This window comes from Macrosteles quadrilineatus, unplaced genomic scaffold (assembly GCF_028750875.1).
Source record: "Macrosteles quadrilineatus isolate MER2022 unplaced genomic scaffold, UCM_ALF_1.0 Scaffold_1__1_contigs__length_201487025, whole genome shotgun sequence".
NCBI lineage: Eukaryota > Metazoa > Arthropoda > Insecta > Hemiptera > Cicadellidae > Macrosteles > Macrosteles quadrilineatus.
The window spans coordinates 194,311,853-194,337,580 of NW_026542594.1; the positions used below are offsets into that span (position 1 = coordinate 194,311,853).

The 25,728-nt window shown below is 36.4% G+C and overlaps 1 protein-coding gene across 1 annotated transcript; it reads right to left on the minus strand.

Annotated features, from left to right (window-relative positions):
- Nucleotides 1-575: 575 nt before the first annotated feature.
- Nucleotides 576-25,158, minus strand: LOC128993227 (cleavage stimulation factor subunit 1). Its single transcript, XM_054416996.1, has 9 exons — nucleotides 24,969-25,158; nucleotides 24,100-24,299; nucleotides 23,621-23,775; nucleotides 23,007-23,237; nucleotides 22,388-22,548; nucleotides 21,310-21,460; nucleotides 16,136-16,229; nucleotides 6,425-6,556; nucleotides 576-840 (listed from the first exon to the last, which is right to left on the minus strand). Exons 1-9 carry the CDS (start codon nucleotides 25,046-25,048, stop codon nucleotides 728-730), a joined length of 1,317 nt encoding a protein of 438 aa, XP_054272971.1. The 5' UTR covers nucleotides 25,049-25,158; the 3' UTR covers nucleotides 576-727.
- Between the last annotated feature and the right edge of the window lie 570 nt (nucleotides 25,159-25,728).

A 25,728-nucleotide genomic window follows, 5' to 3' on the forward strand; every position in this document is an offset into this window, starting at 1 on the left:
ATTGCTAGGTTTGCTGCGGCGGAGGTATTTTGATTCTATGGCAGTTGATGTTGATAGGGAGTTGGGGACACATAAAAATTCTATTATTTACAATAAGTTGACGTACGAGAATTAAAGAGGTATTTGACAGGAGCACGCTTTGTTGACGGCACAATAAAAAAATGTATTAAAAAATTGATTTAATTTAAAGAGGCTAAATATTTTATATGGGATGGAATATATATTTTCTGGTAGCGTAAATTAAGCATACCGGTACTCCCTTATTAATCACCTCGTAAATTTTAAGGTATGGTTCTCTAATGTTTAAGATTACCTAAGCTATATTTACCAAAGGTGTGCTAGTGGCCCGATTTTTGAGCTAGTCTAAAAGTTTGAGTGTTTGAAGTACAACATCAAAAATCTAGCTGAGCCAAAAACCCTGGAAAGCGTCTGCCAAGAGTGTGCGGTTGCCACCATTGCGGAAGATTTTCATCATTCCACTGCGGTTGCAGCTGATGATCACATTGAAAACACAAAGAGTAGGAGATTTTTTACACTGAAGTAAAAAAAATTATAAGTTAAAACAAATTTCTCAAAAAAATTACTTTAATGTTCACAATCTAAACGTTACCTTTAAACAACTGACAGACATAATAAAAATGTTAAAAACTTTAGACTGTTTTAAACAACACTGAAACAATACCGGTTCAATTTTGTAAGTCACATATAAATAAAAATATATACAATACTAAAGAGTTTGCAGTCTTTTGTACCAGAACCGAGCTCTGAAGTCGTCGGAGCAGGTGAGGAAGGCGGCGGAGTGGGGGGAATGGACGATCATTCTCACTGGCCCATTATGACCTAAAACAAACCACATATACAGTGAAACCTCGATAATAACAGTTCAAAACAAAACCTTTAACAGCAAAAGATATTGATAGCCAGATTTTTAATGGCAAGAGCCAATTACATAAAGACCCTTAATAGCAAAAATTACAGTAGAACCTCGATAAGAAGGCCCTCGATAACAAGTCACCCTTGATAACAAGGGTCATTTTAAAATCCCCTTGAAATTATTTTACCCCTAAATCACATGTGTTTGCAAACCTCAATAAGAAGTCAACCTTGATAACAAGTCTTTTTTTATGGTCCCTGTGAGAGTCTTGTTATCAAGGTTCTACTGTACTTGAGTTTAAGACCCGTCATGGTAAGAGATCCTCGATAAAGAATGATAGCAGGAAGCCCTTGCATTAAACAAACTCAATATCAAGGCCCTTGATAGTAAGATAGCTAGAATATCAAATCATTTAATAGGAAGAAAACCGTTATTAACACACTCAAAATCTCCTTAGTATTACATAGACAAAAAGAATTAAATATAGACCGTCAGCTGTGCTGCGGTTACCATAGGTTCTGGCGCACACCGCTTGGAGCACCATGTAGTTACGGCGTACGTGCCACGTAAACTACAGCGGTGTGCGCCGGAACCTATGGTAACCATGGTAACCACAGCAAGGCTGACAGTCTATATTTATTTATTTTTGTCAATGGTATTAAGTATAAGATCCTGGATATAAAAACCCTTGACTGCGAGAGCTCTTGATAACTGTAATGGTTGGCTCTACTGACTATTGTCATTTTAGTTTATTATCATGTGTTAATTGTTTTTGTTTACTTGGAGTTGATTGATACTAATAAAATACTTTTACCTAGATTATTCTATCATGATCAATTCTGATTTAATGGGTTTAATACATGGCGCAGTCGGTATTTGCATAGTTTGGGGTAACCAAAGGCTTTGGTTGTTTCAACTATTTATGTATTAATTAATATACTGACACTGAAATTTAACTTTTTTACCTATACAAACATATCAACAACTTTTGTGGTATCTACCATTATCAAAAAAGTTTATCATGGCTCATACACAAGTAAGAATGCCTGAACCTTTTTCCTTCCAACCAGCGGAATGGTCACCATGGAAAAAACGTTTCGAAAGATTTAGAACAATTAGTGATTTGGATCAATCATCTGAAGAAAAACAAGTGAGTACACTCATATATGCAATGGGCCCAAAATCAGAAGAAATATTCTCATCCTTCAAAATGACCAACGAAGAAACAAAGTATAAAACAGTCATGGACAAATTTGATGGGCACTTCAATCCAAAGAAGAATATTATTTATGAAAGAGCCAAATTTCTACGTAGAAAACAAGGACTAACAGAAACTGCAGAAGATTTTGTGACAGATTTATATTCTCTTGCTCGTACCTGTGAATGGGGAACGCTTGAAGATGAAATGTTATTAATGGTCATTATTATTGGTATGCGTGATCAAGATTTGAGTGATAAACTACAATTAGAAAATAAAGTTACATTGGAATCTGCAATAACTTCACTTCGCAAATCAGAAGAATTGAAACGACAAAAAGAAGAATTGACCCTCCCATCAATCGAAGCTGTAAATAAAAATCAACGTGCTAGATATGATAATGCAATACATTCATCCAAAAGAGAAAATAGGGATCAAGGGAGATTAACGTATTCAAGCTCAAATGTCAAGAGCTATCCCAACTCTTGTATTTGGTGTGGTTCAACCCCTTCTCATCGAAGAGGTCTGTGTCCAGCAAAAGATCGCAAATGTTCTAGGTGCAAGCGAAATGGCCACTTTTCACACTGTTGTCTTCAAAACAATGTTCGAGAAATAGACTTGGATCGTTCAGATGACTTTACCCAAATCGCTAATGAACCAGACCCATCGAAAAAATTCATTGGGTGTGTGTATTCTAGTAAAACAAAAAATGATCCCTGGACAATAAATGTAAGACTTAATGAAGACACTGTCAAGTTCAAAATCGACACAGGAGCTGACGTGACAGTAATACCATCCAACATAAAGCTAAGCAAAAAAATTGCAGTCCAGCCTACCCAGAGAACTTTAAGTGCGGCTGGAGGATCGCCTCTTTCTGTTATTGGCACAATCACTGCAAAACTCTCTTACAAAGGACAATCGTGTATGGAAAAAATGTATGTGGCTGACAAATGCACAACACCACTACTTGGCAAACCAGCAATAGAAAAACTAAAAATAATACCGGTTATTCGTGAGGTATCGAAAACTAATTTCAACAAATCTGCTAATGATTGGATCAAAAACTTTCCTGACCTTTTCAGTGGTCTAGGAAAAATGAAGGGGAGCTACGAAATTGAACTTAAAAATGATGCAAAACCTTATGCGATATCAGTTCCTCGACGGATTCCAGTACCTCTTTGGGAAAAAACAAAGAAGGAGATTGAAAATATGGTGAATATGGACGTTATAACACCCGTTGATCACGCTACTTCTTGGTGCGCACCTATGGTCGTGGTGCCTAAGAAAGATAGAACTCAGGTTCGAATATGTGTGGACCTTACTATGCTTAATAAGAATGTGTTTCGACAAACTCAGCCTATTTGGGGCATTGATTATACGATGGCTCGAATAAAAGATGCCAAAGTCTTTTCCAAACTGGATGCCAACCATGGGTTTTGGCAAATAGCTCTTGCAGAAGAATCTCAAGATCTCACCACGTTTTTAACTCCTTGGGGCCGATACAAATTCAAAGTTCTTCCATTTGGTATCACAAGTGCTCCCGAGTATTTCCAGAAACGAATTCAAGAAACCTTAGGATCTCAACGAAACTGTTTAGCTCACATCGATGACATACTTGTATGGGGTTCCAGTCAAGAGGAACATGACTTGATCTTAAATGAAGTTTTAAAGAAACTCAGAAATGCTGGAATTACATTGAATAAAGACAAATGTGTATTTTCTCAGCCAGAAGTACAATTCTTAGGACATCACCTTTCATCCCGAGGGGTTCAAATCAGCCATGAAAGAGTCAAAGCCATTCTTGAGATGAAACCTCCATCTGATATAAAAGAAGTACAACGCTTCTTAGGAATGATTAATTTTTGTGGTAAATACATACCAAATCGATCAGAAATACTAAAACCAATCCATGATCTACTTAAAGAGAAAAATGAATGGTTTTGGGGAGAACAACAACAGCATGCATTTGAAAGTATAAAAAAACTTCTGACCTCAGCACCCCAACTAGCATTTTACGACCCTCGCTTACCAACTCTTGTGTCAGCAGACGCTTCTTCTTATGGTCTCGGCGGATTGCTTCTTCAGAAACATCATGATGGTAAATTCAGACCTGTTTCTTACATTTCAAGGTCACTTACAGAAGCTGAAAAATCATATTCAAATATTGAACGTGAAGCCCTGGCAATCACATGGGCTTGTGACAAGCTCAGAGACTATATAATTGGTCGAGAGATTGTAATTGAAACGGATCACAAGCCACTTGTAAAAATCTTATCATCTAAGAATTTGGATGACATTACACCTCGCTTACAGCGAATGAGGCTTCGCATGATGAGATACTCATATTCAGTGACATATACGCCTGGAAAACACCTTGCACCAGCAGACTGTCTTTCAAGATGCCCCATTCCAAGCAAGGAAACATATGACATGGAAGAAGAAATTGAAGCTTTTGTTCAAAATGTGGTTGAAAACATACCTACGACTGATGAAAACATAAACAGGTTACGGGAAGCTCAGCAAGCAGATCCCATCTTCAGAAAGATTGCAGTATACTGTCATACTGGATGGCCAGAAAAATCACAACTTCCATCTCAACTAGTCCCCTACTTCTCGGTTAAAGATGAGATATCACTGATGGACAACTTACTTTTACGCAATTCTAGAATAATAGTACCATCAAGTCTTTGTCAAGAAATGCTTCATAGAATACACGTCGGTCATCTAGGAGCCACCAAATGTCGAGAAAAGGCTAGATTCAGTTTATGGTGGCCAGGAATGGCATCAGATATAAATATGATGGTAGCTTCATGCCCAACATGCATCAAACACAGAGAAAATCAAAATGAGCCGCTCATTCCTTCCGAGTTTCCAAAACGTCCATGGGAAAAGGCAGCAATGGATTTGTTCAAGCTTAATGGCAAATGGTTCATTGTTATAACAGATCAGTTCTCGAGATATTTTGAGATTGCAACTCTACAATCGCTCACTGCATCTGAAGTTATTGAGAAATGCAAGTCAACGTTTTCTCGCCACGGTATTCCTGAAGTTTTATACTCAGATAGTGGAACGCAGTTTGGCATCACTAGTGCAGAATTCAGAAAATTTGCCAAAGAGTACAACTTTTTATGCAAAACAAGCAGTCCTCAGTTTCATCAGAGCAATGGCTCAGCCGAAGCAGCTGTAAAAATTGCAAAAGCTGTTCTAAAGAAGAACAAAGGAGATCCATATTTAGCTTTGTTGTCTTACAGGAACTCTCCACTGGCCAACGGTTACAGTCCAGCACAGTTATTATACGGACGCAGACTACGGGACAATTTGCCTACCTTACCATGTCATCTGGAGAACAAGCCAGACTTCAGTCATCTCCGAGAGAAGGAGAATCATTATAGACAAAATTACAAACGAAATTACGATCGACGACATGGTGCTCGACCCTTATCAGATATGAACCCAGGAACCAAAGTTTGGATATCTGATTTGAAACGTGAAGGAAAAGTCGTAGAAAAGTTAAACTCACCACGATCTTATAAAGTACTGACGGACAAAGGAACCATAGTTCGAAGAAACCGGTTTCACTTACAACCAATGCCAAACATTCAAAAGGAAAGTTACCACAACCATCAAGCATCAACAAATAGTCAGAAGGATCATTGCCACAACCATCAACCATCAACAAGTAGTCAGAAGGATCATCGATCTGAGGAAGACAACGGTATGTGCTTAACAAACTTTTCAACAGATAACCGTAACAGTCAACCATTAACAAGAGGTCCGATGGATCATCATGAAGACATGCCAAACTTTTCAACGGTTAAACACCTCTGGAATGTCTTCTGCTAACATAACAACCCGATCAAGACGACTTATAAAACCTCCCCAGAAACTCAACCTTTAAAGAGGGAGATGTAATGGTTGGCTCTACTGACTATTGTCATTTTAGTTTATTATCATGTGTTAATTGTTTTTGTTTACTTGGAGTTGATTGATACTAATAAAATACTTTTACCTAGATTATTCTATCATGATCAATTCTGATTTAATGGGTTTAATACAATAACCATATCCTTGATGATTGTAAATTGTATTACGTTTCATTATTTGACCAAATTTCTTGATTAGAGGTCAATTGTGATATCAAGTTTATTTTACCATTCCTTCAGGGTTCTTGCAATAAAGATTCTCCTATACGTTTAAACTATAATGTAATAATACAAGTACTAAAGTATTACGATTTCTTATATGAAAAATATATAGCTTCTTAGTAGAGAAGAACCGTTTCTGGGCTTGCGAGATGCTGAAAAGATCTTCCTTTTCCTTACGAGGATTAACTTATCAAGTACAATACTTACCTAGAGACAATAGGTTCATCCTAGAAGCATTCCGAGAGTTCCACGCACACAGAGACGTCGTAGCCTCGTCAGGAAACATAACAAAGTCTTCCGTGTGGTTGAACACTGCTTGTGCTCGGTGCTCTTGCTTACCTACGACAGTCAAACGTGCAGTTTTCGTACATAACGATTGTTGTAATTTCAACTCAGAAATTCATAAATCTTATCAAAGATGTTTTCCTAGGTAATTTTGGTAACAATAAACTTTGAGCATGAAAAATACTACACTTTACCACAGCAAGGAAGTTTTTGAGCCATGACCTGTACTTCAGGAGAAGCGACAAAAGAAGTAAATATTAATCTTGTCAAAGAACCTAAAACAAGAATAATTCATTCTTTAAGTCTTTACCAATAATTATTTGAAAAGCAAAGATTTTAAAAGTGAGCTGATAAGTAAATACCCCCGCCGCAGCAAACCTGCCGACTAAGCGAATTTCCATTTGTCTGAATTGATTTTCAGTTAAATATATTTTAATAACATTAGGTTTAACGAGTACCTAGGTTTGCTGCTACAAGGAAACTAATAAAGTGTGTTTTTGAGTAAAATATTGATAGCTTAGTACAAAATAAATAAATTTGCCAAGTTTGATCAAAATATATTCATAAACAAGCAAACTACAACATTTGACAATATTCTCCATAAGAATAACATGGGAATTTTATATTTACAATTTTTTTAATTTTCTCCGTTACTAATAATCGAACAAAAATACTTTTATATACTAAATTATTTGTTTTTTTAAGCTCTTTAAAAAGGTCTAAAGAGAAATTGGGAAATTTTGTGTTTCGAGGGTCAAAAGTGAGAAAAACCAATTTTTACCCCCTAAAACCCCCCGTAAAGCCCCGTTCCCATGGTCCGATCGTGCTGGTTCGCGAACTCATTCAAGTTTATCCCGCTTTACACCTTTAAACCAAATTTCATCAAAATCGGACAAAAATTACTCAAGTTATCGCGTTCACGGACGTATATATATATATATATATATATATATAAGTCTATATATATATATACACGGCCGCGCCCGGGAAGCCAGTCACATAAAATATACACTGGAAGTCAGTCAGTTGCACCCCCCAATATATTTCAAGACTATGATATATATATAATATATGTTGGTAAATATCTTAAGCCTAGACATATCTGAACGTATATATCTCTTTTTTTCTTAAAAATACTAAAATATAATTACGTAAAAAATGCTATGCTAATGCAGTCACCACCGCATTTGCATGGGAAAGCCAGTCACGTAAAATTTGTGCTGCTAAGCCAGTCACTATATATTTTACCGCATACCACTGGAATCCAGTCACTGAAAATCCACCCGGGTATCCCGTCACTTCAGTCACTTTCACCCCTGCCCTTCTACTTTGTGATATTTATTTGTTCTACAAGCTTGAAAATCCGCACCTCAAACAAATGGATTATGCTTCAGGCATTGAGCACTCTCATAACCCATCTTTCGCACTTCATTTTAATTAGTTGTCTTCCAGATTACTTAACAATTACTATTCTACAGATTAAATACCTAAATGTCAATGTAATCTTTGGTCGTCTTAATAGTCGTCCTGGCAACTGTGGATACAAATATGTACCGTACTAATTCGCAAGCGTAAGAAGGGAAGTTATTGCTTTATAGTCGCACAATTAGGCCTATTGTTGAGTCCTTGGAGGCAAGCGGCCATCTTGGATGATTTCAAAAAGCTGCAAAATTTATCGTCCAAAAATATTTTTCAAACACCAAAGTGTTTATAATTTAAATAGCTAGTATACTGTGGGATTAGAAATGTTCTTTGTAGTTTTGAATTATTCTCCAAGGGAGTCCATAAAATAAGTTAACGGTCACGGTCATCTTGGAAAAAGGCCAACTAATACGAAAACAATATCCTGTGTTGCGCGGGCCGTAGCACACAAATAGTTTTCCCGCCTCAAACAATCAAAGGCGTGTGGAACAAGGCAAAATTCTTGTCTCTTTTGTGGCGAGAGGTAGGGGCGAGCCTAACGGGTTCCATTGATGGGCTACCCGGCTACCGACCGACCTGGGGTAGCGACTAGCGAGCCAGTGGATGGTTAAAGGTTCTGCCGGTTATTTCCATCTTATTGCTGGTTCTCGAGCTTTTTGAGCTCGTTGTACAGTGAAATATTACTTCCCTATTTTATATAGCCACAATCAAAGCGATTTTTACAAGAAAGAATGAAGATATAGACTCAGTGATGTGTGGTTACTTAATTAAATCATGTTCCTTGATTGTTTACCCTTTTGTAAGAGCCAATAATCAATCAACTTATATTTCTTTATTTTTCGATTTATTATCTATATCAATTCAAGAGGTAGCCCTGTACCTGGTTAACAAATATACCGATTACATTTAACGTGTTTTCTTTGAGTTACGCCCCATGGGATTCCAAAGTTTCACAATGTTTACATTTTTGAAGAATGTAGATAACAGAATGTTTAACGAAGTCAGCTTTAAATGCTGTCAATAAAGTTCTTTGATTTTGCGGTCCAAAAGATAGAAACGATTCGATTTGTGAAACTTTTAACTTTTGCTACGGGCCTGTTAATTGGAGATTGTGACATTCTTAATTTAAGGAAGTAAACGTATTAACATGACGTGTTTGGAGTGGGATTTGAAATATGTGACGTGTATCAAACTTTTTCTCTTCAAAATCCTCTCCGATGTAAAACACAGGTACGGCAGCTAGGTTTATTAGAATTCAAAAGTTTTTTAATTGTCCTCCAATGTTTAGAAATTATTTTTCGATCAAGTTGTTTAATGAATAAATAATTGTTTTGCCAAATTATGTTTCGAAAACAGGAACTAAATATAGATCAGGAAATAGATATTTTAGTTCAGAAAACAAAGCCAATCAAATAGGCCTACGTACTTTTTAAATAAAAACACTGATCAGATGGTTTTTAACTTTGCTGTTTATTTACTTCAATAAATTTCTAATACAAATCACCACAGGTACTAATCTATATAAATAAAATTAGGGTTTTGTCTGTACATTGCTCAGAATCATCAACTTTTAGATTATTTTTACGTTTTAAACATTCAAGAATCCGAAAAAAGTTTCATCTCAATTCCGTTATTATCTGAATCATCAATTATTATCTCAATTCCGTTGTTGTCTATCTTCTGTCTGTCACGGTCCAAAGGCCATTTTACGCGGCCTTCTCCTGAAAACGAGAGTACCTATCAAGATCCTCGAATCATTTTAATGTATTCACTGGATTGGCGAAAGTGTCTTTAGCTATTAAAATATGCCCTCGCTACTTTGTAAAAAAAACTTACGGACGTTTAAAACCCAATTTTGTGCGATTTTTGTCAAGTTTTCTCACAATGTTTATCACATAATCATCATATGAAATAGCGAACAGCTGTTCGGATCAAGATTATTTTTCTCTAGCTGTCACTGATATGTTTAAATTGAATATTGTTTACAAATACCGCAATCATTTCAGATCAAGTTTCAAAAGCAAATCCAAACCAAGTTGGATTAAAACCGTTTTTCCTTACATAACGGATTTAATTAATCGCAAGTGCAATAATGTGTAGGGTAACCGTAAATGAAAATAGAGCTTCTTTGTGTATAGAATTTCTATCGAGTTTTGGGTTTATAACCGGGGAAAAGACTTTGACTCAGTGTTCTATATGCCTGGGAAACTTACATTTTTTACATAAGCGTTACCAATAGCTTACATATAAGGTTTCAACTCGTTGACGGCACTTCAATGGTGGTTGTGTAAAGTGTTTAGAGACAACTGCAGTGGGTGATTGTAACAGAGGTTTACGGATTATGCTCAAATCGTATTTCTAATGTGTCTTCTCAACGCTATGTGCTGCTCGCTGGACCATACGTCCAACAGACCAATTATCCATCTCTTGGGTTCGTAGGCTTAAACAATTATTCATAAGTTGGTAGCGCATATAACTCAGTGTTCCGTACGGACAGGCCAAGAGCACCTTTGATAGTGAAATTTCCAACCTGAATGTTTAATGGCGAGGTTGAGGTATAGTATTTTAACTATATATCGTTTGGTTAGTTAGGTAAGGTTAACCTAACCTAACTAACCAAACGTTATATGGAATTAAACAATCGAATAATCAATGTTACTAATTTAGTTGTTTGTGCCAACAGATATGAAAGTGTACCCCTCATAGATCTATTACGCATTTTTTTTTTACTTGAAACTGTCAGATACTGTATTTGTTTGTATATAATAGTTTGGCTAGCATATCTGAAAATATGCAAACCAATAGTTTTTCTTTATTTAGGAAGGTTTCAACTGACCACTAGAGGATCCCCGTGCGTAGAACGGGCACACAGCTAGTAATTAATATTTAATTAATACATCTTATCTTACTAATATTATTAATGTGAAAGTTTGTGTGTTTGTTTGTTTGTTTGAAGTTCAATCACGCATTAACTACTGGCACAGAAGATATACTGTTTTTAATTTATAAATAATTTGTCATATTGTGCGAATCTTGGTGATTTGAATTTGGTGATTTGATTTTTTCTGTTGTTTAGGTGCAGTGGTAGAAAATTGTTATGGATATGGTAGATGTTTTATACTATATTATACCGTAAATTAAAGAAACGACACGACGAGTGTCGTTGTCAATAATGTCGTCTGATTCTGACTGATGTCAGATGTTACACTGAATCGGTCACAGGGATAATAATTAGTTGTAACCTACCACTAGCTTACCTAACTAAGTTTGAGTGTTGCTATTTGCAGTGTGGGATGATTGCACTGGACAGTTTAGCTATCTATTTCAGAAAAATAAAGTTTAAAATAAATCAAATTCTAGGATCTGTTCTTAAGTTGTGGCCGTTTTGAGATGGATGCTTTCAGAGTTCAGTTTAGCCTAGCCTGAACAACTGGATTAGTAGCTTGACTTAGTGGTTCATCCATGTTTAGTTTATAAACACTAATCAATGCCTAATCTAGATTATAGGTGCCTTATTCTACTCTGTTTTAAAACTAATATACATAGGCATAAGCTTTAATTTTTGTATTAAATACTGGGTGCATCATTAAGGTAACTCCGTTAGGTTGCTTTTTATAAATAAATAATTTCATAAATCACTGATACCCTATATCATCTAAGTGTGCTCAGTACATAATGACACTCTCTCAAAAAAGTACTAATCCTAACCCAAAAAAATATAGATAGGTAGCTTTAGGCCTACAGAGGATGAGTGTTTATATTTATATCACTTATATTTATATGTCTGTGGTTAGGTTTTGGTTATGTTTGCCTTAAGATGGCTATAAGCTTAGGACTAGATATCAAATAAACTCCCAATTAACTTATAGTGCAGCCTAGCCCTAATTTGTCAGTGTCAATGAAATAGTGCAATATCAAGGACAACCAAACTTGGATATACAACCATGTTTATACCTAAGGTTCCTTTTTGGTACTCACCAACAAGGATCAACCGTAATTATTTTCAGTCAGAAAGTGTCCTGAGTTTCCAGAAAATTGTAACTTATTACATTTTAAAAATTGAGGGTAAATTAAACGTTTCGGTTCTGGTTTTGGAGCGAGTCCAAGTTCTTGCAGTGACTAATACTTCAAAGGAAGGAAGGTGGGAAGATTTTCATACTACTAATAGCCTTCTTTGAATTCAGCGTGAAAAATACTGGGTAATTTCTATAGTTTCGACCATTTAGGGGAACCAAACAAATTTTTAAAAACTCTTCTATCTCATCATTTCAGTAAACTATGATATTATTATTTGAATAGAAGTTAAATGTCAAGAAAAAAAATACCGCAAATTATTATTTTTGGGATAGCATTACATTGACCAAGGAATACTCTCAAAGTGTATAGTTTCCCGAACAAAGCTCGGTCCCCAGCTACTTGTCAAACAACGCAATAATGTACGTTATTTCATAAAATTTGTACCTGAGAAATGTAAAAATGGAAAATGCATTTCTCGTAAGTGTAAGCAAATCTTAAAATGATAGGATTTGTAATGATACGATCTTAAAACGAGCAATTCAGTATTCTTATTCAAAACACCAAACACCCGCCACTGGATCAAAATATGCCCGCACGGCGCAATCCGGCACGGTGGGAAGCCCCTCTCGTACAATTTAAATTACGTACATAAGCCAAAAATTAAAAAATATGATTTAGAACATTTCACTTTTTGTATACAGAATCCACTGTTTTTAAACTAACCTGACCAAAAAATAAAATAAAGTAGTAGCCGACAAAAAAAGTTCCGTGGAAATTTGCTATGTCACGTTTCATAAAACATTAAAAATAATCGACTTTATTTGAATATTTAAAATGAAAAGTACCGGGGGACCGAGCCGTGGCTCAGTATGTATATTTCGATTGTAAAAGCAATATAAAGGAAACTCGTGTTTTCTTTATAACTAATTTCGGCTTTTATTGTTTAAGTTTCAGTGGAATTTCAATTTACTATGATGTAACTTTAAATGGACAATGCAACACATTACTTTATTTTAATCTTACACATTTCTGTTATTGTAAATAAATCATAGAAATTAAAAAAAAATAAAAGTAGTATTTTTTTAAATACGTTCTTAATGAATGAATTAATATGCGATCACAGGTTAATACAGTAGCAATCAACTACACAGCATTAAAACAGCACAGTGTATGTAAGGGGTGTGATTTTTTTCTTGGTACTAAATTAAGTCATTCTTCAAGTATAAGTAAAACTTCAGCATGGGCATACTCTCTAACGTACTATCATATGATGGATTAGCTGAAGGCAGATAAGTCCGATTCAAGCTTATATTGCTTACTATAAAGATTGTTGTAATACAATTAACTTTAACTAGTGGTCGTCCAGTGGTCGAAAACTCGACCAAAAATATGTAATGTACAGGTTTCAAATGATTTAGGCCTAAAACTTTTTTTCCCCGTGTGAGTAACTAAGGACTTCTGGATAATTTAAATATGATATTTATATGTTTCTTACTCAGGAACAATGCCGTTCCGGGACACTATATAAATGGACGTTAACGTGATTATAAATTTGCATTTTACATAGTCAAAATACAATAGGTATTGCGCAACCGTGATATGTGAAGTCATTAACCTTGGTTTACTAATAATAACTACACCGTATGCTTACTCAAACAAAACAAAACTTGCTTACTGTACAGCAATAAATCACGTAAAGAACAAAACAAAATGAAAATGTAGACTAGAAGACTACTGATACCATAGTCATCCTAGGCTACTACTACATGATGTTTCAGAACAGAAGTATGGGGATAAAAATATTAAATAACTCATAAAACACCATAAAATCATAGTACTGTACTTAAGTCTTTCTGGTAATAATAACAATGATAAAAATAAGATAAAGATAAAAATGACACCTCTTATTATTTCTCTTTGTTCTATTCTTTCTTTGGTTTCTCTACATCCACAAGTTGTCATGGTTACTAATCACCCAACGACCCAACCACAAAATATTGTAGTGTTGTGACAGCAGACAGAAGCAGACGATTGTCAGTATGTCAGTGTCAGTGCAAGATTGTCAGTGTGTAGGTGCGAGCGTATAGGTTGACCTTGACGATACTGATCGATATTTCTCCGTTTTGCTTCCATCTTATTTTTGTTAAATGATCTGTAATATTTCAATAATTGGGAACCTACTGCACATAAAAATTACCGTAAATAGTTAAATATATCGTTCATATCGAAATATTAGACTGAAAAACACAGTTAATAAAACATTTTCTTGGGATTTGTGAGGTTATATAATATATAGGCATCATGATGATGCGACTCCAGTTAAGCGAGGTTCTACTGTATTTGCAAGTTAAAGTTACAAATAGAAAACCCATTATGGTTTGTATTCAATGACCGATGTATTATACAAAATAAATTATAACTTATTTTGATATTAATCAGCAGCATTTATTACAGCTTGCAGCACTTATTGGCATATATAAATATCCCAGTTACTATTAGTAAAAAAAAAATAAAACACAAAATTGTGTGGCCATTCAATTTTTATAAACACAGTGTTAAACATTTGACTCTGCAGAATACGGGATGGTAAAGAGTGTTTGGTTTCAAGAAAATAAAATAAAAAATAGTTTAACCTGCTTTACTATTTATTTTGAAAAATAATAGATAGGAAACCATAAGGATAGGTATGGGATTGAACTGAAATAATTGCAGGAAAACTATGGTTTTAAATCGTAAAGTCCACAATCTGTACATTGTTAGAGAGCGAGAGAGAGAGAGAGAGAGAGATTTGATAAGGAATCTGAAAAGTAAACAAATAATCGTTTCTGGCGTTCGTTATATTGTACCCCCCTCCCCCCCCCGTAATTGCACTCGTGACCACTTTTTGTTGCTTCCTTATCATTCATCCGTCCCAAAATATAATTCCTGTAATAGTTTGTTTGTAAAATTGAAATTATTATAAAAATATTTTATCTTTCGAGTGTAGTTTCATGGTTATTCTTATCAGATAGAATAATATTGTTGTCATATGTAATAGTTACTCCTTCGCGTTACGCAATTGCGTAAAAAACAGTTCCAGTATCTCGGACAAGATTCACGTATATTTCTCGAGATAAAGAAAATCCGTATAGTTCCCGGTCCGTGGAAACACTGTAAATACTAGGATAAAAAATATTGTATAAAGGAGAAGTTGACTAAAATTTCAACTGAAGGTAAAAAAAATCAAAATAACTTAAAATATGAGATGATGAACGGGTAGGATCAAGATTCAACCAATTATAATTAATTAATATTCGACGATCCTTATTAGAGGTGCATCATATTTATTTGGAGTATGAACATGTTTAAACATTAACACGTAGTTAATCACTATCCCAACACAAATAGTAACAAGGAGTAAACGAAGGTTACAGACCGCTGGGTTTTACCGCTACAAAGTAGGGTAGGGTGCCGTACTGGCTACACTACTCCACGATAGAACACACGATGAGACAGTCTCCGCATTGGTATTGCAGTTACGCTTATCGACACAGGCAGCAGCACCGGTTTGCTGTTTTCATACGTATAAAGTGCACGGGAAGCCATACCTGACTGGCTTATGGGAGAGCTGACTGGCTTTCGGGCGGGTGACTGCCACACCGAGTAAATTACCAGCGCACTGACTGCCAAACCGGGTGGGCACAAAAGTATATATATATATATATATATACATATATAAAAATTTGAACGAATAGTGTTTTTGGCCTCTGGGGACATCAAAATCAAAAAGCAAATCGGTCCCGGGTCTAGGTCTTACCGTGCCACCTACGGTAATAGCTACTTCCCTATAGGGAAATTCGCTAAAAATATGAGTTTTTAATTCTTTTACCCTAGGGATTATTCAGTGTTTTAATTATGACTATTTCCATCATATTTTCCCTTACCAACACAAGAATCTATATTCTTTTAAAATGTTTGTTGATCGCACGCACATTAGGCCTAAGAATAAGAAAAGCGTAGCAAAATGACTTACAATACATCTCGCAAAGAATCCAACCGTTCTGTCAAATTTCACCCGAACCTTTCCCTAGACAATCGCAGACAGGTTACCTCCTCGTGTGTTCAGGTACCTGTCCCAGATGGGATTTGAAACCCCAATTTCTTCGAGTATTTTGTTACTCTCACGTCCGTTATAACAGCCTACAGTTAACGAACCTGTTGTTCCCGCTCCTGTGTAAGCAATCAAACATCGGCTGGTCGACAGTTCCCATAGCTTCACTTGAGAATCTTTGCCAGAGGATAACATGTACTGAAACCAAAACAACAGTTTTTTCAACATTATGAACTTATCGATCACAATAATTTTTTTCATATTAGGAGCAGTTCCCATAGCTTCACTTGAGAATCTTTGCCAGAGGATAACATGTACTGAAACCAAAACAAGAGTTTTTTCAACATTACAAACTTATCGATCACATTAACTTCTTCAAAACGCTCGGCAAGATATCCAAAAATAACTTCAAAAAATAAATAGCATTAATATATATACAACAGGAAAATTGGTCTGATGTGATGAGATTTGTGCAATGTTGCCAAATTTATACTGAATACAATAAGGCTTATATCCCTGTGCGCTGCCAAGAACAGCTGTTACAATTTCTGTCAGTTCCCTTTCTAGCGGTCTACTACACACTCAAGAAAATAAACGGTATCAGCAATCAGAAACATACTTTTCTCCTATTAACTTATGAATGGGAGTAATCTATGGTAGGTATTGTAGCCTGTACTGCCCTGCTAAGCACAGTTGTGGTAACTGACATTTTTGGGGAAAATGAGATAAGGTTACCATGTGATTCTACACATACTTAGGACCATATAAATAGCCTTAAATGCCATATATGTTGTTATATTTATTTATAAAATGCTTATTTTCTTTGCCGTATCTGCAGTTTAGGAATGTTTTACTAAGCGCAGTTGTTGTAACTTACATTTACTAGGGTATTTATGTTGTATCCAACGACAGATACAACGATTTCTCTTAGGAATGATATGTTACCACAAAATGCTTTAGCAATCCATCAGTTACGGCAATTTAGTTTAGCATCATCCCCATTATTGGCCCAGTATTCCTATAAGTGCCGTGTTGTTGGAAACAAAGCTTTTGTCTCTTTGAATTGAGGCGACCTATTATTATCAAATAATGAATTTAATTTCCTTTATATTGACATTCCACTTGGTGATATTGATAATAGTATATTTTTGACATCAACATTTTAACAGAGTTTCTTGTAGGCCTATTAAATGATGAACCTTTCTTTAGAAGAGGTCATTTATTCTGCCAATAATTTAAGCCTAATAAATGAAGCTGTAAGTTAAAGTTTTTACCGGCCAATCTGATTAAATAAATTATGACTTGAGAGAAGGGGTATCTAAATTCAGATAATGTAGGATTGATAAATGAAATTGAGATTTTAACAGGTCAATCTGATGATCTTAATGAAGATGTACCTACTTATGGAAATTACTCATAACAAAAACGTCCCAAAAAGTTGTTAACATATTTTTTTACAACCTTGGGCTATAACAAAACCAATGATAGGATTATTCAAGATATGTCTAAGGAAAATGGTATCTCACCAAAACCTGATGGGAGGAAAGGATGAGTTCCCCAAAACAAGATTGACGGAACTTCGATTGTTGATCCCCAATGGCCATAAAAATTGTCAAAAGCTGTATTACAATAATTGTTTTACAACCATTAAAAAGCATTTTGATTTAAACTTCATATTACACAACAATTTTAATATAAGTAAGAACTATCTTTAAATTGTTTAACAATCAGTATTATGCAGTATACAAAATAACTTTTAATACAAGTTGTAACTATTTTAAAACAATTTAAAACTGTTTTATTCTTAGTTTTGTTATAAAGAATTTTAAAACAATTTTCCAAACAATATTTAAATTGTTTACAAAAGTACTGGTATTTAACAGTTGTTTGTGTAGGCCTAGTTCTTAAAAACAAGTTTCAACAATTTAAAAATTCATTTTTTTTACAATTTTTAAATTGTTTACAAAACTATTAGTCAATAGTTTGTGTAGTTCTTAAAAAACAAGTTTCAACAATGTTGAAATTAATGTTTAATTTGTTTGATTACATATGAGATGTTTAATCTTAATTAATGGGTTTTATCCCTGTTTTGGCAATTTTTTAAGTCGCCTGCATTTAATTTGGATTATATATACGAACTAAATACGTTTTATCATTCATGTTTATATAACAGCTTAATGCTTTAAAAATTTTGTTTGAAAATGAAATGAAGTAATTGGAAAAGTATTAAAATAAAAAAATATGTTTATCATTATTGTACAGTTAAAGCATGGTAGTTAATTAATTCTTCTTATAAAGCTTTTTTTTATATATTACAATTGTTTATAATTTAATACCAGTTATGTACGAACCTACATGAATTAACATACATATATGTAGTGTCCGTGTGCTTCTATTATAAATACAGTATTGAATTACTTGAATAGGTAAGTTCATAATGCATAAGTTATCGACTTTTGTGATAAGTTACCGATAACGTTGTGATAGTTGCGATACCAGATACAGTGATGGAACACCTGCTTAACATAAAATAATAATTAATAATAAATAAAATTTTTTTATATTTTAATTTTCTAACTTATTTGAGAAAACTTTTAGTAGGTAGTTGAACAATTTAAGGGTGAAGATTAATTAATCATATAACAATTATAATAACATCACTAATGGTATAATTCATATATATTTAAATACCAGTATGTATCCTCTCCAACTCCCAGAAAAACAATTCAACAACTTGTTGCCAAAACAGAATCATAGTGTCAAAAATATTTCAATCTAGAAGGTAAAGTTACAAAAATTGAAATTACTTATGAAGTGTAATTTTAACAGCATTGGGGGTTAAACCAATTTATTAAAAGGTTAAACAACCAGAACATAGTCTACAAAGTTTTTGTCAAAATTGTTCAAGCAGTTTTTTGTAAAAGTCCTATTTTTCCATTATTTTGTCGGCTTTCATGGGACAATCATTCTCACACACAAACCAGGGTGTCTAGTTTATTTCTATTATAAAATTCAAGACTAATTCCAGACTTTTCAAGACTAATTCCAGATTTTTCAAGACTAGTTTCTTCAAAAATTAGTGGGTGTTGATACCAAAATGTATCGATTCTCGATTCTTGATACCGATAAAAAATTTTATAGATTAACCAAATTTTCTAAATAATACTACACCAACCCCTGTCTTTGTCATAAAGTAGTATTATGATAATGCGGTGTTTTCAAGTAAAGAAATAATGCAGCAATAAAAAATTCTAACTAGCAAATTTGGTTTTTGTTATCATGAAATCTTCCGCGTACCGTACGTTTAGACATCATCATTGACTGCAGCGGTTACAGAAACGTGATCGTCGTCGTCCACGAACACGGCAAAATCATTAACAATTCCTGCGGCCTTGTAGACATCAATGACATCATCGTCGTCTCCCGCGGTCTCAGAAACGTCATCGTCATCGTCCGCGATCGCGGCAAAATCATGAACATTTCCCGCGGCTGTTTAGACATCACCGTCATCTCCCGCGGTCACGGAAATGTTATCGTCGACGTCCGCAATCACGGCAAAATCATGAACATTTCCCGCGGCCGTGGAGACATCATCGTCGTCTCCCGCGGTCACGGAAACGTCATCGTCATCTCCCGCGGTCACGAAAACGTCATCGTCATCTCCCGCGGTCACGGAAACGTCATCGTCATCTCCCGCGGTCACGGAAACGTTATCGTCGACGTCCGCAATCACGGCAAAATCATGAACATTTCCTGCGGCCGTGGAGACATCATCGTCGTCTACCGCGGTCACGGAAACGTCATCGTCGTCTCCCGCGGTCACGGAAACGCCATCGTCGTCTCCCGCGGTCACAGAAACGCCATCGTCGTCTCCCGCGGTCACGGAAACGCCATCGTCGTCTCCCGCGGTCACGGAAACGCCATCGTCATGTCCCGCGATCGCGACAAGATCATGAACATTTTCCGCGGCCGAGCAGATATCATCGTCGTGTCCCGCGGTCACAGAAACGCCATCTTCATCTCCCGCGGTCACGGAAACGTCATCGTCGTCGTCCGCGATCGCGACAAAATCATGAACATTTTGCGCAGCCGAGCAGATATCATCGTCGTCTCCCGCGATCGCGACAAATCTTGAACATTTCGCGCAGCCGAGCAGATATTGTCATCTCCCGCGATCGCGGCTAAATCATGAACATTTCCCGCGGCTGTTTAGACGTCACCGTCATCTCCTACGGTCAGGGAAACGTTATCGTCGTCGTCCGCGATTACGGAAACGTCATTGTCGTCGTCCGCGATCACGGAAACGTCATCGTCGTCGTCCGCGATCGCGACAAAATCATGAACATTTCGCGCAGCCGAGCAGATATCATCGTCGTCTCCCGCGGTCACGGAAACGTCATCGTCGTCTCCCGCGGTCACGGAAACATCATCGTCATCTCCCACGGTCACGTAAACGTCATCGTAGTCTCCCGCGGTCACGGAAAACGTCATCGTAGTCTCCCGCGGTCACGGAAACGTCATCGTAGTCTCCCGCGGTCACGGAAACATCATCGTCATCTCCCACGGTCACGTAAACGTCATCGTAGTCTCCCGCGGTCACGGAAACGTCATCGTAGTCTCCCGCGGTCACGGAAACGTCATCGTAGTCTCCCGCGGTCACGGAAACGTCATCGTCGTCGTCCGCGATCTTGGCAAAATCATGAACATTTCCCGCGGCTGTTTAGACATCACCGTCATCTCCTGCGGTCACGGAAACGTTATCGTCGTCGTCCGCGATCACGGCAAAATCATGAACATTTCCTGCGGCCGTGTAGACATCATCGTCGTCTCCCGCGGTCATGGAAACGTTATCGTCGTCTCCCGCGGTCTCGGTAACGTCATCGTCGTCTTCCGCTGTCACAGAAACGTCATCGTCGTCGTCCACTATCGCGGCAAAACCGTGAACATTTACCGAGGCCGTGTAGACATCATCATTGGCTTTCGCGGTTACGTAAACGCAAGACGACGATCGCGGCAAAATCATGAAAATTCCCGACTTTGAAATCAAATTTAAGACTAAATCCCGACTTTTCAAGACCATTTTGAAATTCAATACTGATTCCCGACTTTCCCGATTTTCCCGACTACTAGACACCCTGACAAACACAATCATCACTTCGAAAGCCACTTACTTCAGGTGGACCTACGAATATTTCAAACCAAAACTAAGGATTGCATTTTTGAAACTTTTGACGAACACTTTCTCTAATATAGGGGAGAAAGTACAAATCTAGCTCACCTTAGCGTTGCGTGTGAACTGTATAGAACAGACTTGCGCTCCGTCGTGAGCATCGGTGAAGGTGTTCACGCAACGATTAGACACTCCGTCCCACAGCTTGATAGAGCCGTCCCTGCTGCTGGACGCAAAGTAGCGAGCATTCTGTGCGAATCTGCAAAACACAGACGTAGTTATTTTACACAGATTATTATGATAGTTAAAAAACATTGGTTGCGTTGGTATTTTACCTGAAATACCTAACCTGAAGGCAAGTGAGCGTAGCGAACGAGCTAACCTGAAGGCAAGTGAGCGCAGCGAACGAGCTCCAACCTAAAGGTGAGTGAGCGTAGCGAACGAACTTCAACCAGGACGTGATTGAGCCATGCGAACGAGATCATCTTGAAAATTAAGACGTTAAACGCGGCAAAGCCCGCGGGTTACAGCTAGTTATATTTATTTGTAAACATTGTAGATAAAAAAGTCTGACATTGGCCCACTTAAAACCCTCTGGGGCAGAGCCCTTTTGACGGATCTGCACCAAACTTCACTCGAACCATCCTTGAAAGATGCTTAATAATGCCTGAAAGTTTCATTTCAATCTGTCATGTGGTTTTGGAGTCCATAACGTATATACATATATACACACATACATAGTTCCTCTTTTATAGATATAGATGTAAATATTTCTGGATTTAAACTCAGTTTTCAGTTCATTGTTGTTAGAATGGACTTAAGATTAAATCAAATTTGACTCTTGATTCCAACAATTAAAAAATAATGTTCTCACTGTTATTTACAAGTTTTTAATGAGATCTTTTAATTTTCAAAACAATGATACAACTCAGATGATTATCTCCTGAGATCACGTCAACATCGTAATTATTCTACAGTTTCAATTCACTTACTTAACATGACGAGGGGAAAAATATAAAAATAGCAAATGGAGCGCTTCTAATAAATGGACAGTCGGTAATAGAACAGTGACAATCATTTAAAACTAAAGTACTCAAATTCCACAAACAGTTGATATAGTTTGTATATGTCAATCGTTGTACGTACAAAACAATAAAACCTTTAACAATTAAATTCTTCTACTAACTTTATGGCGGTGATGCCAGCGGTGTGTTGATGACTCGGTACATTACAGACGTAGCACTGGCCTGTGTTGAAGTCATACAGTCTTATGACAGGATGGTTTGTACCTACGACTAAGAAGTCTCCGGTGGGATGAAATGACATACACTTCACCTGCTCTACGTCCTGTAATGAAATCGATGTTAGTCGTGAAGACTCCAATGGCTATTTCCCTACAGTGTATTTCTGCTAAATACAAAATTCAACAATTAATTGCATTGTAGCCTACTGTCAAGCTTTTTTTTTGATAAGTGGGTTTAAGGTTTAATATTTCAACCTTTTAGTTTTTGAAGTCTCATCACAACCCATCAGACATCAGCTCTCTAGGCAAAACCTGACCTGCAGATGCCATTTTCTCTTATTTCCTTTGTGGTAGGGGAAGAAAAAGGACAATTCTAAATCATAATTTGACCCCATTGTCACCTTTCCATAGGTAATTCAACCTTCTCTGGCTAACCAATCCAGTCTCAAGTTTGTGACGGATTCTACACCTTTTGCACAAAATTGGCATTAGCCTAGTTGATTTATTTGAGTCCTATTGTTCTAAGGTGCTTCCTTATTTGTCCATCCAACAAAATACTTACCGTCAATGTCTTGAACGCCTTTTTCACAGACGCTTTGGCGTAGTCAAAAAACTTGATGGTGCAGTCGCGAGACCCAGACGCCAGAAATGGTTCTTTAGGATGGAACTCCAAACAGGTGACTTCCTCCAGATGGTCATAGAGAGTCCGGATAACCGGATGTCCCTGGGTATCCGTGGTAGGTTCCAGGCCGTCCGGACAGGATTTAGCTAGCATCCGGTCCACATCCAGGATCTGTAAAGCCGTGGATTAGTAGACTACAGTAACCCAATTTGTTTTAGGAGTCTATTTTACGCTCAATAAGTTTTTTGGCAGAGTTTTTGAGCAATCAACCGATAAGGGGATAGGCCTACTCAGGAAAAAAGCATTTGTGACACTGTTTTAGTGGTTATAGTACCAATATCCTTCAACATAAATATAGACAACACTAAGTAATCAAACATTTGTAAAAGTCTGGAACCTACGCGCTGTTATTTCCATTTCCACTGATTCATTATTTTTTTAATCTGACAGTGTGTCCCTAGCGGGTGACATTACCAAATGACAAATTGTAAAAGGTTTATAAGCCTAAAATTATACTATAGCCTATTCAAATTAAATAAATCATGGAAGGCTACCTTAATAGACGAATCCACACTTCCAGTGGCAACCAGTTGTCCATCAAAACTGAAAGCCCCCGCTCGGCAGTTCGCCTTGTGCGAGGTTACATAAGCAGTCTCGTAAAGAGCCGGTTCCGGGGCTGTTACGTCCACTTCTGTCTCATATTCCAAATCTGTAGCCAAAAATATATTGTTGGAAAAATTTGTATTTGCGTCTATTTAACTTCTCTAAGAACTATATTAGGCCTGAAACCAAACTTACCTAGGCTACACCATGTTAAATATAGTTAGGCAAATGAATAAAGTGCACTTAGAGAATAAGTATATGTGTTTTCTAAACCAATGGCAAAAATCTTAAGTTACCGTTCTTAGTCGAGGAACAATATGAGCCCTAATAAGATGTTTGGCTTTGTTTTCATTTAGAACAAATAGGCTTATCCTAACTTGTTATGATAAATTCCTTCTACTGTACTTCACCAAGAATCAATGACACTTACCTAAACCAGGTCCAATAAGAATTTCTTGGATGGGGTTGAGGCCAGGGGTTGGATCCCTATTTTTATGCCTGTCAGGTTCATGTTGCAGACCAGCGTTGATAACATGAAGTAACCGTTCAGAAGGAGGGCAAGCAGGTTCAGGGTGGACTTCCGCAGAAAGACTTTGTGCTATTTGTGTGTACCCGTCGTAATAGAGCTGACTGGAACAAGGTAAAACACATTATTTATGAACATTACAAAAAACTTAATTTTAAAAGGAATATAGGATTGATTTGACAAAAGAGTACGGTATGAAGAAATTGTAGCCTCTTTGGTTGTAATTGTATGTCAAGCAAAGCTTCGTTAGGAATTGTTTGTCCAAAGAAAGCATAGGCCAGGCCTATAGGCTATCATTCTATTATTCTTACGAAAGCATAGGCCGAAGTACATATCATTCACTAATTCATCAAATTTAAGTGCCCATGTTAAACTTTATAGTTTAGACCTATAGTTTCTTTTAACTTTTCAACTGAATAAGTTATGTATGCTAGGGCCGATAGTTACTAAATATCAGTAAAAATTCATCACACAAATTTCTATTTAAAAAATAAGCCTACTGCTGAGGCCTACGTCTATGTCTATTAAACAAAGATATCTTAGATTAATGCTAGGCATAGGCCCAGTTGTTTTTAAGGTTAACTTCAAATTTAGCTTGCATTTATCCACAAGAACTAGGCCGAGGCCATTTAAAAATCGAGATTATAAAGATGGCTTGAAAGTGGATTCAAATTTTGTTTCTTGTACAGCAAAGGAATAGTTTTAGTTTTAGTGTTTTAGTCAAACAGAATTGGGATTTCAGCAGAAAATGCCGGTCATTTATTCTTTCTTACCTTATTATTAACCTATACAGCCTTTCCCGTTGTTTAATTTTATTTTGATCCTCGGTTTCATCCTTGTTATCTTTCATCATTACCTGGATACGAGAAGGATTATATTTACTTAAACACTTTAAAGTAAATGTTAATAAACACAATCTCCAATAATCTCACAATCAATAATAAACAAAAACAAAAACGCAGTCACCACACCACTCGCCACTCGCCAGTCTGCTGTGGAAGGGAGGGCAGAAGTATTTTTCATGCAACACGCAGACAACCAGGCAAACAGCAAAGCGTTAAGTCCCTGTAATTTGTTGATTATAGATATGTTTTGTCATTAATGGAAAGAAAGATGTTATATGCATTACCATGGCCACAAATGTGGCCGTGGCATTATACATCTCAGTGGTTTTATCTGTGTTATACTGCATTTTTTTTAAAAATTGTAAGATACAGTAAAATACTAACTATTTGTTGCCAGTAAAATGCGGTAAAATGGCGGTAGCCCCCCAATTTTCCTTTACACTCGACATTATTTGTATTTTAAAATATTTTTTTACGTTTTCTTATCTTTTACCCAAAAGGCGATGAAAATTTTCAAAGGTATTATTTAAGATATATAAATGAGCTTAATAAAGGAACATAGTGTACAGTCAGATACTGTACGGTACCTCAATCTATAAAATTGGGAAGATATGAATCTTAACTGAGTGTGAGTGTAATGTAAAATGTTACACATTTTTTCTCTCTAAGGTACTATAAATTTTGGTAT

Bases quoted from the DNA above. Each gene is read 5' to 3' on its own strand.
- LOC128993227 (XM_054416996.1), bottom strand. From the start codon at position 25,048: ATGATGAAAGATAACAAGGATGAAACCGAGGATCAAAATAAAATTAAA. The intron at 21,461-22,387 runs GTTAGTAGAAGA...TGTGTTTTGCAG, and splicing joins GCTGGCATCACCGCCATAAA to ATTCGCACAGAATGCTCGCT. The intron at 841-6,424 runs GTAAGTATTGTA...GGTTTGTTTTAG, and splicing joins GATGAACCTATTGTCTCTAG to GTCATAATGGGCCAGTGAGA.